We start from the raw sequence: 12842 nt of genomic DNA, 5'->3' as shown, positions 1-12842 counted from the left end.
AATTGAAGAATGGATTTAGGAGCACGAGGAGGCATGAAAAAGCTTCAGTGGATAGGATTAAGGAAAACCCCAAGGTGTTCTACACTGGTGTGAGGAACAAGAGGATGACCAGAGTAGGGTGGGCCTGATCAGGCAAAGGGGAGGGAACTTGTATCTGGAATTGGAGGAGATAGTGAATATCCTTAATGAATACTTTGCTTCAGTATTCATTAGTGAGAGGGAACTTGTCATTTGTGAGGTCAGTGTGAAACAGGCTGATATGCTCAAACAGGTTATTGTTAAGAAAGAAGATGTGCTGAAAATTTTGAAACACATGAGGACAGATAGGCCCCCTGTGCCAGACGGAATATACCCAAGGTTACGACAGGAAGCAAGGGAAGAGATTGTTGTGCCTTTGGCGATGATCTTTGAGACTTCACTGTCCACTGGATTAATACCAGATGATTGGAGGGTGGCAAATGGTATTCCCTTGTTCAAGAAAGGGAATAGATATATCCCTGTGAAGAATGGACCAGTCTTACATCAGTGGTGGGCAAATTATTGGAGATGATTCTGAGAGACAGGATTTATGATTATTTGAAAAAGCATAGTTTGATTCTGGATAGTCAGCATGGTTTTGTGGGAGGCAGGTCTTGCCTCACAGGCCTCATTGAATACCTTGAGGGTGTGACAAAACATATTGATAAAGGTAGAGCAGTGGATGTGGTCTACATGGATTTTAGCAAGGCATTTGATAAAGATCTTTGAGGAGAAAGTGAGGTCTGCAGATGCTGGAGATCAGAGCTGAAAATGTGTTGCTGGAAAAGCGCAGCAGGTCAGGCAGCATCCAGGGAACAGGAGAATCGACGTTTCGGGCATAAGCCCTTCTTCAGGAATCAGGATCTTTGATAAAGATCTCCATAGTAGGCTCATTCAGAAAGTAAGGAGCATGGGATACAGGGGAATTTGGCTTTCTGGATACAGAATTGGCTGGCCCATAGAAGACATAGTGTAATAGTTGATGGAGACCAGTGGTGTTCTGCAGCGACCTGTTCTGGGGCCTCTGCTCTTTGCGATTTTTATAAATGACTTGAATGAAGAAATGGAAAAATGTTTGCTGATGACACGAAGCTTGGTGGAGTTGTGGATAGTGTGGAGGGCTGTTATATGTTGTTACAGGACATTGACGGGTTGCAGAACTGGGCTGGTAAGTGATGGATGGAGTTCATACTGGAAAAGTGTGAAGAGATTTACTTTGGAATGTCGAATTTGACTGCAGAATGAAGGGTTAAAGGAAGAATTCTTAGCAGTGTGGAGGAACAGAGAGATCTTGGGGTCTATGTCCATAGATCTCACAAATTTACCGCACAAGTTGATGGGGTTGTTAAGAAGGTGTATGGTGTGTTGGCTTTCATTAGCAGGGGGATTGAGTTTAAGAGCCGCGAGGTTATGCTGCAGCTCTACAAAGCCCTGGTTAGACCACACTTGGAGTATTGCATTCAGTTCTGGTCGCCTCATTATAGGAAGGATGTGGAAGCTTCAGAGAGCCTGCAGAGGAGATTTACCAGGATGCTGCCTGGACTGGAGGGCAGGTCCTATGAAGTCATATCGAGAAATAGTGAAAGTTGCAAGTTTCAACCAATGATGAGTGATTGGTGAAATTTCAAATTGCCAATATTTGTGACAACTCTCCATAAATCATTTCAAAGCATTCCATTCTTTGAAGATTACTACATTGATACTTGCCAGTTCAATTTTGCGTTCTGATGAGGATTGGACGAATGGAGAGGTGGATCTATTTAAAGCTGTACTCATTCATGCTTACTTTTAACTAGTTTATAGGACATCCAGGTGTGGCTGCATCTTCCCTTTTCCCAATCAATCACCATTCTGCCCATTGAAAACCAAATTGTCCGAGTATTTACCGTGTGGCATGAGATTTCATTCAGCAGCTATCACAGCAATAATGAACATTTCTAAATTCATGAGAAAACAGATGAGACAAATTACAAGAAACACAGAGGTCACAATATCCATTGAACTAGTGGGAAGAATTTATCTGTCGCCAAATGTATCTCATTATCAGGGTGTTGTGTTCAAAAATAAGACGGTATTGTTCTGAGAAGGGACAAAAGCTAACAGTCAGATGAAGACAGGCAATGGTATGGTGATCAGCCAGCATCATGGGGAGCTGTACCATGCCATTTACCAACAGGAGTGAGACAGATGATTGACACAGCATTGCTGGCCAGCTCCAAAATAAGGTAAAGTAACAGGGGACTGAAGGGGAGGAAGGGGCACAAAGATCCAGGGAGACAACCCACACCATCTCTCTGGGGAAGACCAAGTGTTCCCCCACATCTCCCTGAGGGAAGGACAAAGCATGTTGGCACTGAGACCACCAAAGGCTATCAGAGACAGTTACAAAGCGGACAGCACCATTGTGATATAGGAGTGCACTCCCTCTGCTCTTCCATTCTATGGAATGACTGCAGGATCAGGAAAGATTTCTCATCTATCACGGGTCATGCATTGCCTTCCTGCGCCCAATTATCTAACGTACCACAACTAAACTGCTGCTTCTCAAAGCATATCATGAACACTGCCAATTGACCATAAAATCCCTACAGTGTGGAAACAGAGCATTTTGGCCCAACACATCCACACTGACCCTCCAAACAGTACCCCACCCAGACCCATTCTCTTGCCCTATTACTCTAAATTCATCCCTGACCATTGCACCTAATCTACACATCCCTGAGCACCATGGGTAACTTAGCATGGCCAATTTACCTAACCTGCACATCTTTGGATCATGGGAGGAAACCAGAGCACCCAGAGGGAGCCCACACGGAAGTAGGGAGAATGTGTAAACTTCAGACAGACAGTTGCCCGAGGCTGGAATTGAACCCAGGATGTTCGTGGTGTGATGAGGCAGCAGTCCTAACCAGTGAGCCAACATACCACCTTTTCATGGTAACTGTGATTATGACTGCCTGATAATCACCAATTGGTTTCAGCAGTGGAATCATTCACAGTCACTGGACTAGAACTGACTTCAGAATCATAGAGTCATACAGCACAGAAAAGGCCCTTCGGCCCATCAGGTCTGCCCTCAATGTTTGAGAATCTTGAAAGTAGCAGTTTTAGAATATAGTTAAATATGCGTTGTACTTCTTAAGTAAAGCAGTGACTTTTGCAAATGCTAAACAGCAGTTACTAGAAACGTGAGTTGTGAAACTGGACATAGCAAACGCAAAAGAGTTTGTTGTTGAATTCAGTGATGGAGATAACAAGGTCATCTTTGATCTCCTGTCTATGTGGGTTTAGAAGGGTCAGATTAAGTTTAAAAATGTTCAGAATAATCAGGCTGAAAGGATCCAAACATGAGTGCCTTGCAACAGAATCCGGAGCGACCAAGTAAGTCTATCAGATTCACCGTCATCAAGCCAGTGTTTTTTGCTGACCGCTGCCTCCTGCTGGCTGGCTGTTACCTACAGGATGACCACTGGCTGGTAAGGGAACATGGAAGCAGAATGTGAAACTGTCGACCCTAGAACACATTGCGGAACTCACAAGAGATTACACAGGTTGGAGACCGAGAAGCCCCTCTTTGGGTCTCCATCAGTCTGGTGAGAAACAGTTAAGGGGAATATCAAGATGTTCTTTATCCGCAAAGGTGCTGAAAAGATGCAAGAGAGAGAGAGAGATGGAAAGAGGAAGAGAGAGAGAGGGAGAGATAGGGAGAACTGTCTAATAGGAGAAAGTGAGGACTGCAGATGCTGGAGATCAGAGCTGAAAATGTGTTGCTGGAAAAGCGCAGCAGGTCAGGCAGCATCCAAGGAGCAGGAGAAGAAGGGCTCCTGCCCGAAATGTCGATTCTCCTGCTCCTTAGATGCTGCCTGACCTGCTGCGCTTTTCCAGCAACACATTTTTAGAACTGTCTAATATCCAGAAAAGTATGCAGAACCTACTCCTGTTGAAGATGATGGGGGTCAATGTTACAGACAGGGGGTCAGGAAGTGAAGAGCAAGCAAGCTTCACTGTTTCACTCGAGGCCTCCCCAAAATAGTCTTCTGGTCCAGGGTCCAGGATAAAATTTGTTTGGGTTTCTTCTTCCAGAAGATGCACTGGGAGAGCTCTGTGATCAGCAGCCTGAAGGAAGAAGTTGGCTTGGTAACACCATTCCAGCCTGACATCCTGAGGATCAACAAATCCTTTTATACTAGTCTGTATGACACAAGGTCCACAGACAATGCAAGCCTCTAAGACGTTCTTGTCCTCTATCATGGAAGTCTTTGACGACAGCACGCGGGTGAGGGTGGAACAGCCACTACCTCTGGAAGAGCTGACCAAGGCCCTCAATCCTTAGAAAAGAATGAAACACCCAGAAGTGATAGCTTGCTGGCAGAGTTGTACTCAGCTCTGTGGGACCTGCTGGAGGTGTACAACAATATGGTTCTAGCTGGTAACATGAGCGAGTCAGTAAGGAAAGGTATCATCACCCTCAACTTCAAGGGCAAGGGGGAGAGGGAGGAAATTAGAAACTGGCACCTGATTTCACTGCTGAGTGCAGATTTCGAAGTCCTGTCTAAGGTCATCACCAAGCAATCAGGTCTGCTCTGGGAATGGCGATTCACCCTGACCAAACCTGTGCTGTACTGGGCAGGATGATCTCTGAGAGCCTTGTGCTCCTCAGAGATACGATCACCTATGTGCACAACAGGGGGTTGGGGGTGTGTGGGGGTGCACCTGCCTCATCAGCATGGACCAGGGTGACATTGTCACTTTCTGCTCAGCTCCTCTGTCAGTGCGCAGACTCATGACCATCTACGACCAGTTCAAACTAGCCTCAGAAGCCAAGGGAAACCAAGGAAAGAGTGAGGCCATGCTCTTTGGGAACTGGACCGACTGTCACCCTTATGACAAATTGCCTGAAGGTGCCGGGAATACGGCTCAGAGAGGATGGGGCCTGGACAAAATGCTGCCAGGAGCATATCACCAAGGAGAGGCAGAAACTGGGCGTTTGGGTTTAAAACCTGGTCATCAGATGTAAGGAATTCTCTCTCTCATTGTACGTGGCACAGGTCTGGCCCATTTCCTGAAACTGCATTTCCTTGCTGCATTGGACTGCTCCCAGTAGTTAGATCGTTCCATGTCACCTATCCTTCGTAGAGAAATTTGCCAAGAGAAACACCTTTGACCACAATTACATCAGGAAGTGGTCAGCATGTAGCATTCTCGAGACCGTGCGGGAAAAGGAGAGGGTGGGTCCTTCGGGTTGTTCGTCAAACACACTGTCCAAGTCATTTGGCAGAATGTCTCATCACCAGAACAAGCACCAAGACATTGCTTGGTTACTGCCCATCAGATCCTTCATGTATTCCTGAACTCTCGCAGCTGTAGAGGGGGGTGAGAGTGGGGGTGGTCTGCAGTGAAAAGACTGTCACCGATCTCCTTCTGGGAAGGAAGTCTGGAGAGAGATGCAATGGTTTTTCATCGAGGTTCGTCCCAAGCAGTTCCGTGATCCAGGAATCTGTGCTCTGCTCTCTTTTCCCTGGAACACAGATGGAGACAAAAATCCACTGTGGCTGTAGGAAAGAAGCTCTTTGGTCTCCCTGAAACCTGTTGATCTTCAACAGGTTGACCCCAACCGAGTGTTGCAGACTGGTCCATTCCAAGGTCCAGGACTATGTGCTGAGGGACACACTAAAGCCTGGGGCAGCTGTCACCAATGCCCAGTGGGGAAAGACCACCATCTGAAGCCTTTCTGCCAAGGCCCTCGAGTACATCGGAGGTCACTTCAGTTATCAGACCCTCCCGACGCCTCAAAGAAATGTAAATCGTATTTTGTATAAGTAAGAAAGACTTTTGAATTTGTTGTAACTAGAAAAGTCAAACATGATGTTTGCTTGTTCTCCATGTCCAAAGACTGTACAGAACTGAACTGATTTTGTAACTGTGTGTACATAAAGTATGCATTTACAATAAAAGTCGCCATTCACACTGACTGCAGACAAAAAAAAATCTTTTTCTCTTATGGAGCTGCTCTGAGTCACTTAGTTGCAGGAGTCAGCACCTCACTTCAACAAAGGAGTTCAGATGCTTGAATGATTACTGAAAGGATGTTTCCCTACAGTGTGAGGTAAGAATGAGAGGACACAGTTTTAAAATAAACGATCTCCTATTTAAAATGAAGAAAGTACAAAGGCACCTTGATCAGATGGGCCAGTGGGCTGAGGAACATTAGTTGGAGTTTAATTCAGATAAATGTGAGGTGCTACATTTTGGAAAGGCAAATCAGGGCAGGACTTATACACTGTGTGGTAAGGTCCTGGGGAATGTCAGTGAACTAAGAGACATTGAAGTGCAGGTTCATAGCTCCTTGAAAGTGGAGTCGCAAGTAGATAGGATAATGAAGAAGGTGTTTGTTATGCTGGCCTTTCTTGGCCAGTGCACTGAGTGCAGGGATTGGGATGTCATGTTGTGGCTGCTTAGGACTTTAGGAGAAAATGAGGACTGCAGCTGCTGGAGATCAGAGCAGAAAATGTATTGCTGGAAAAGCGCAGCAGGCAAGAAGAAGGGCTCATGCCCGAAACATCGATTCTCCTGCTCCTTGGATGCTGCCTGACCTGCTGCGCTTTTCCAGCAACACATTTTCTGTTTAGGACTTTAGTTAGACCACCTTTGGAATACTGTATTCAGTTCTGGTTTCCCTGCAATAGGAAGGATGTCGTGAAACTTGGAGGAGACAGTGTTGGAATCAGGTGGATAAAGTTAAAAATCACACAACACCAGGTTATAGTCCAACATGTTTATTTGAAATCACTAGCTTTAAGAGCACTGCTCCTTCATCAGGTGGGGTGTGGAGGTTAAAATCATACTCACAGAATTTATAGCCAAAGGATTCCGGTGTTATGGAGATGTGATACAGTAACCAATCTTACATGAAAACTTCCATCTTTTATAATGGGTTATGTTGGTTTCAGTTCTAGGATATGTCAACCCAAGAACTTCTTTTAAATTACATTGTCAAGATAGCTCTTTTTTTTAACCAATAGATGTGAAGTCTGTCTGAGTCCCAATGCTGTGCCAGACAAACACTCTGTATAGTTTTAACTTCTTTTAAATTCCAGTCTTGCACTCACTACTTTGTGTAAAATTAATATACTTTTGCTTCTTCTATATGTGTCCGCTGGAATTCACATAAGTTCAAACTCCAGCTGTTCTGCTTATCTGAGGACTGTGATTTCTGATTTATTACCTTTGGCCTTGTTCCAAAGCTGGTAAGAGTCTTCAAAAACAAAGTACTGTGGAGATCTGAAACAAAAGCGGGAAATGTCGAAGAAAGTCAGCTGTTGCAGCCACAACTTTCGAAAGAGAAACACAGTTAGTGTTTCGTGGGCAACATGACCCTAAACCAGTCGGGGAACCAAGGATGATGGGAAAAGGGCAGGAAAGTGGATGTTCAGCCTATTGAATGGCAGAACAGGCTCGAAGGGCCAAACGGCCTATTCCTGCTTCAACTTCCTATGGCCTTATGGTCTTAATGTCTAAGTGAGTTGACAATGTAGACCATAACACCGTGAGATACAGCAGTACAATTAGGTCACTCGATCCATCAAATCTGCGATGTTAATTGATCAAGGCTGATATGTTTCCCAACCCCATTCTACTCCCTTCTTTCCATAATCCTTGAGCCCCTTATCAATCTGAAAGAGTTCAGAAAAGATTCACAAGGATATTGCCAGGGTTGGAGGATTTGAGCTATAGGGAGAGGACTGTTTTCCCTAGAGCATCGGAGGCTGAGGGGTGACCTTATAGAGGTTTATAAAATCATGAGGGGCATGGATAGGATAAATAGACAAGGTCTTTTCCCTGCGGGAGGCTAGAACTAGAGGACATAGGTTTAGGGTGAGAGGGGAAAGATATAAAAGATATCTAAGAGGCAACTTTTTCATGCAAAGGTTGGTACGTGTATGGAATGAGCTGCCAGAGGATGTGGTGGAGGCTGGTACAATTACAACATTTAAAAGGCATCTGGATGGGTATATGAATGGAAAAAATCTAGAGGGAAATGGGCCGGGTGCTGGCAAGTGGGACTAGATTAGGTTGGGATATCTGGTCAGCATGGACAGGTTGGACCGAAGGGTGTGTTTCCATGCTGTACATCTCTTTGACTCTATAACTGTCGGCTGGGCTTTAAATTAAATAGCAAGGGGGAGATTTCAGTTGTAGAGGAAATTAGAAATCCCGAATAAAGGGATGAGGTAAGAGTGCAGAATTCAGGAGAGGTCATTACAATCTCCAACAGAGATACAAAGAAGACAGAGTGTATGGGGAGAGTTAATAATCAAACTTGAAGCAAACTGAACAAACAAATGACAATGAGAAGAGGGACGGTTAATACAGGACTGAGCGTGTTATACCTGAATGCACGGAGTATAAGGAATAAGGCAAATGAGCTTGTGGTGCAGATCGAATTTGGCAGGTATGACGTGGTGGGCATCACAGAGACGTGGTCGTAAGGAGATCAGGATTGGGAGCTGAACATTTGAGGATGCACATCCTATCGAAAAGATAGGCAGGTGGGCAGAAGGGATGGGGTTGCCTTATCAGTAAGAACTGAAATTAAATCAATTGTAAGAAAGAAAGTAGGGTCAGATGTGTAGAATCTGTGTAGGTAGAATTGAGGAACTGCAAAGATTAAAAAAAACACAGTTGGAGTTGTGTACGAGCCTCCAAACAGTAGTCAGGATTTGGGGTGCAAGACACATCAGGAGTTAGAAAAGGCAAAGTTACACTGATCATAGGGATTTCGATATGCAGGTGGACTGGGAAAATCAGGTGAGTAGCAGATTGCAATTAAAGGAATTTTGGAGAGTTGGCTTTTTGGAGCAGCTTGTGGTGGAGCCCATAAGGGAACAGGCAATACTGGATTTACTGTTGTGCAATGAGGCAGACTTGATAAGACAGCATAAGGTGAAGGAACCCTCAGGAGGAGTTGATCATAATCTGATTTAATTTATTCTCCAATTTGAGAGGGAAAAGATTGAATCAATGGCAGGAATTTTGGGGAGTCATTCAGAAGACACAGCAAAGATTCATCCGGAGGGAAAAGAAGCCTGGTAAAGGGAGGATGAGGCAACCATGGCTGACCAGGGAAGTCAGGAACAGCATAAAAGCAAAGGAGAAAGCTTATGATGGAGTGAAGGGCAGTGGGAAACCAGAGGATTGGGAAGCTTAGAAAGGCCCACAGAGGGTAACAAAAAAAGAAATAAGGAGGCTTCTATTGGTAGGAGAGACAAGGACCCCAGGGCACAGCCTCAGAGTAAAGAGAAGACCCTTTAGCACGGAGTTAAGGAGAAACTTCTTCAGCCAGAGAGTGGTGAAGCTATGGAATTAATTGTCACAGAATTCTGTGGAGGTCAGGTCATTGAGTATATTTAAGACTGAGATAGTTGGTTCTTGATTGTTAAGGGAATTAAAGGTTATGGGGAGAAGAGAGGAGATTGGGGTTGAGAAACTGATCAGCCATGATGGAATGGCAGAGCAGATTCAATGGGCTGAATGGTCTAATTTCTGCTCCTACGTCTTATGGTCAAATGGGAGATCATTTAAGTGTAAAGTGAAGAAAAATCTCTTCACCCACAGAGTGGTGAGCAGATGCAACTCTCTGCCACAGAAAGCAGACGAGAACAAAATATTGAACTTTTTCAAGAAGGAGGTTTGATGTGGAGGACTGGGATGGGCAAAGTTAAAAATCACACAACACCAGCTTGTAGACCAAGAGGTTTATTTGGAAGTACCAGTTTTCATTATGTTGCTCCTTTGTCAGGAAGCTAGCTACTGGATAAAGGAGCAGCGCTCTGAGAGCTTGTACTTCTAAACAAACCTGTTGGACTATAACCTGGCATTGCATGATTTTTAAGAAGGGGGAATAGTATAATTTTTAGAGCAATGGGGATCAAAGGACCCAGGGAGAAACCAGGAGCAGGATACTGAGTTCAATGTTCAGCCGTGATCATACTGAATGCAGGGGAGGGCTTGAAGAGCTGAATGGCTGCTTTAATTTTCTCAGTCTTTATGTATCTATGTATTTACACCGACCAAACATGGGAGACCCCACCCAACAGCTCCAGCACTAATCAAGAAGCTCGACACCATCCAGGATAAAGCAGCCAGTTTGCTGAGCATCACATCCACAAACACCTCCTCCCTCCACCAACGCTCAGTAACTGCAGTGTGTCCTATCTACAAGATGCACTGCAGGAATTTACCAAACATCCTCAGACAGCACTTTCCAAACCCACACCCACTTTCATTGAGAAGGACAAGGCCAATAGATACATGGGAACACCACCACCTGCGAGTTCCCCTCCAAGCCACTGACCTGGAACCAATGAAGGCATCATTAGGAGGATTGACCAAAGTTTTCTCAAACAGGGGGAGATGTGAAGGATGTTTTCAATGAAGTACACTGAGGTGGAGCAAGTGTGGCATTCTGGGAGGGACCAGTGTTTGGTGTCGATAATTCTAATATATGAAGGGAAAGAGGTATGGGGGGGGTGACATTAGTGTTGGAGGAGGTTTTCATTTGGATAGAAAGTCAAGAGACACAGGCATTGAGACTTAAACATGAATATTTTAATTTGAAACTTTTTCTGAAAATAGAGTTAATGCAGTGGACACAATGGCAAATCTTCAGAAGGTTTTGTGTAAGTAAGAGCTTTGGACGAGTCCAACTTTGAGGTGATCAAACTCTCCATGAGACCAATCCTCATCAGAACTCAAAACTGAATTAACAAATTGTTGTTTGTTGTGTTGCCATGGTATTACCAGACCACTAGGGTCGCGCTCTCATTAGAGAAATAAGCGACTGGTGGTGATTTAACCTGAGGGCCAACAGACCTCAGGCAAAGGAAGAGGTTGAGAAGGAGAGACCTTCATGGTAACCACAAACTGGTGATGGGAATTGAACCCAGGTTGTTGGCATCACAGTAAACCAACAATCCAGCAAACTGAGCTAAAAGAAGCGGAAATGCTTTTCATAATTTGGAGAAAGTTGTTACAAATATTGGCAGTTTGAAATTTCATTAATCAGACATCATTTGAGAAACTGTGCACTTTCCACTATTTCTTGATAAACCTTTCTATATTCCTCTATTGTCTCATCTACATCATCAGCTGCTTTCCTTATTTCTTGAGCAAGTTCAGTCTTACTTCCTTCGTGAAGGTCCTTTGCATCTTTCACTAAATGATACATATCCCACACCAGGAGGAGTCCTGACAGAACCCCTGACACAGCTTTAGCTGCTCTTAAAGCATTTCTGGTCACATTTGAAGTCACAACAAGAACAGGATTCAAGCTTTTAGTGAGAGCCTGAGTTGCACCAATCGCTGAGCTTCTTGATATAGTTTCCTCTCTCATTCTAATTGATACTTCAATACTCTGCTGTACCCAACACAAGCTCTCTAACATGATTTTGTTGTATTTTTCAAAGAGTTCTATGATTTCTTTCATCTTGTCAGTTTTTTTCTTTTGAATAACATGATCAGTAATAGACGCTCCAATGTTAGTGACACCACCAGCTGCACCCACCCCGAGTCCCACCCCAGTGAGAACTAAAGATGCACCAAAAGTAAAAGGAGAAGCAATTAATCCAGCAATGGCCAGAAGTCCTCCTACAATACTTGCAGACGTCCCAGTGACATTGGCAATGTTCACATCTCTCTTACACGTGTCGACACAATTGGCTATGTCACGTAGCTCCTTGCTGTAAGTTATCATTTGTGGAATATGTTTATCGAATTTGAGAAGAAAATCTTTTACATTGACATTCCCGTTCAGTGGATTATCTTCAGTCACTTTCCTGTAAGATTGAAAATATCAAGTCTTTACTAATTTGGTTTGACACGTCTCAAAAACCTGTTGATGTAACACAAATAATCTGCATTCATGAAATGGTGCAGAAGACTAGGAGATCTGACTGTCCTATTCCTGCTCCAACGTTTTAAGATTCTATTACTGTCTACAACCGTGTAAAAGTCGAATTTTTTAGACTTTTTTTTAAAGCTGAAATTAGGAGGTTGACTGTCACACCAGTATTATTTTCGAGGGGATGAAATGCATGCTTAGTATGAGTCAAAACATAGACAAACAAGAGCTAGACCTCTATATACAATAATAAACAACAAAACGAAAAAGAATAATGGCCATTATTGAACATTTGTCTACAAAATAACTGCCTCCATTCTGCCTGCTATGGTAACATGGTACTGACGTACCACATTCCAGTTACAAGTACCATAAGGTGCATGTAGGTCTACGCATACTGTGTATACTCAAGTAACAGTTGAATTTTTTTGAGTACCTTTTAAGGTTAAACTTAGGGTCGACTATTACAGGGATACTACATTTGAGGGACTGAAACTCGTGCCAATCAAAATGCATGCCGTATTGTTAGCAGAAACCCATTGATGTCAAAACCAATAAAGGAGAAAACAAAACAAGAATTACAGTAATTCTGAAAACCTGACACGGAGGTTAATGTGGCAGACTGGAAAACCCGGCACAGAGTAGTATAGCCGGAGTGGAGCGCAAGAGGGCAGGCACGCTGACTCATAAATGTTGATCTGTAATTGTGTAGAAGTAGGGTCGACTTTTACATGAGATATATGGAACATTCTAGATTTTTTGACCAAATATAGGGGTCGAGTTTTACATGAGATTGACTTATCCTCGAGTATATATGGAATGTTCTTAAAGAAAGAACATAGAACATAGAACATTACAGCGCAGTACAGGCCCTTCGGCCCTCGATGTTGCATCGCCCTGTTATTAAACTGAAACCCATCCCATC

At 43.8% G+C, this 12842-nt stretch overlaps 1 protein-coding gene across 4 annotated transcripts in view; it reads right to left on the bottom strand.

Annotated features, from left to right (window-relative positions):
* Window positions 1-10921: 10921 nt before the first annotated feature.
* Window positions 10922-12842, bottom strand: part of LOC122555212 (apolipoprotein L3-like) — a 20039-nt gene continuing 18118 nt past the window's right edge. For all 4 annotated transcript variants that reach the window (XM_043700975.1, XM_043700993.1, XM_043701002.1 and 1 more), the window contains one exon: window positions 10922-11852. In XM_043700975.1, coding sequence (XP_043556910.1) covers window positions 11087-11852 — 766 coding nt within the window. In that variant the 3' untranslated portion in view covers window positions 10922-11086. The remainder of the gene's footprint in view (window positions 11853-12842) is intronic.

This window comes from Chiloscyllium plagiosum, chromosome 1 (assembly GCF_004010195.1).
Source record: "Chiloscyllium plagiosum isolate BGI_BamShark_2017 chromosome 1, ASM401019v2, whole genome shotgun sequence".
Classification (NCBI taxonomy): domain Eukaryota; kingdom Metazoa; phylum Chordata; class Chondrichthyes; order Orectolobiformes; family Hemiscylliidae; genus Chiloscyllium; species Chiloscyllium plagiosum.
The sequence above is the reverse complement of the archived record's forward strand: the minus strand, read 5'-3'. Positions and strand labels throughout refer to the sequence as shown.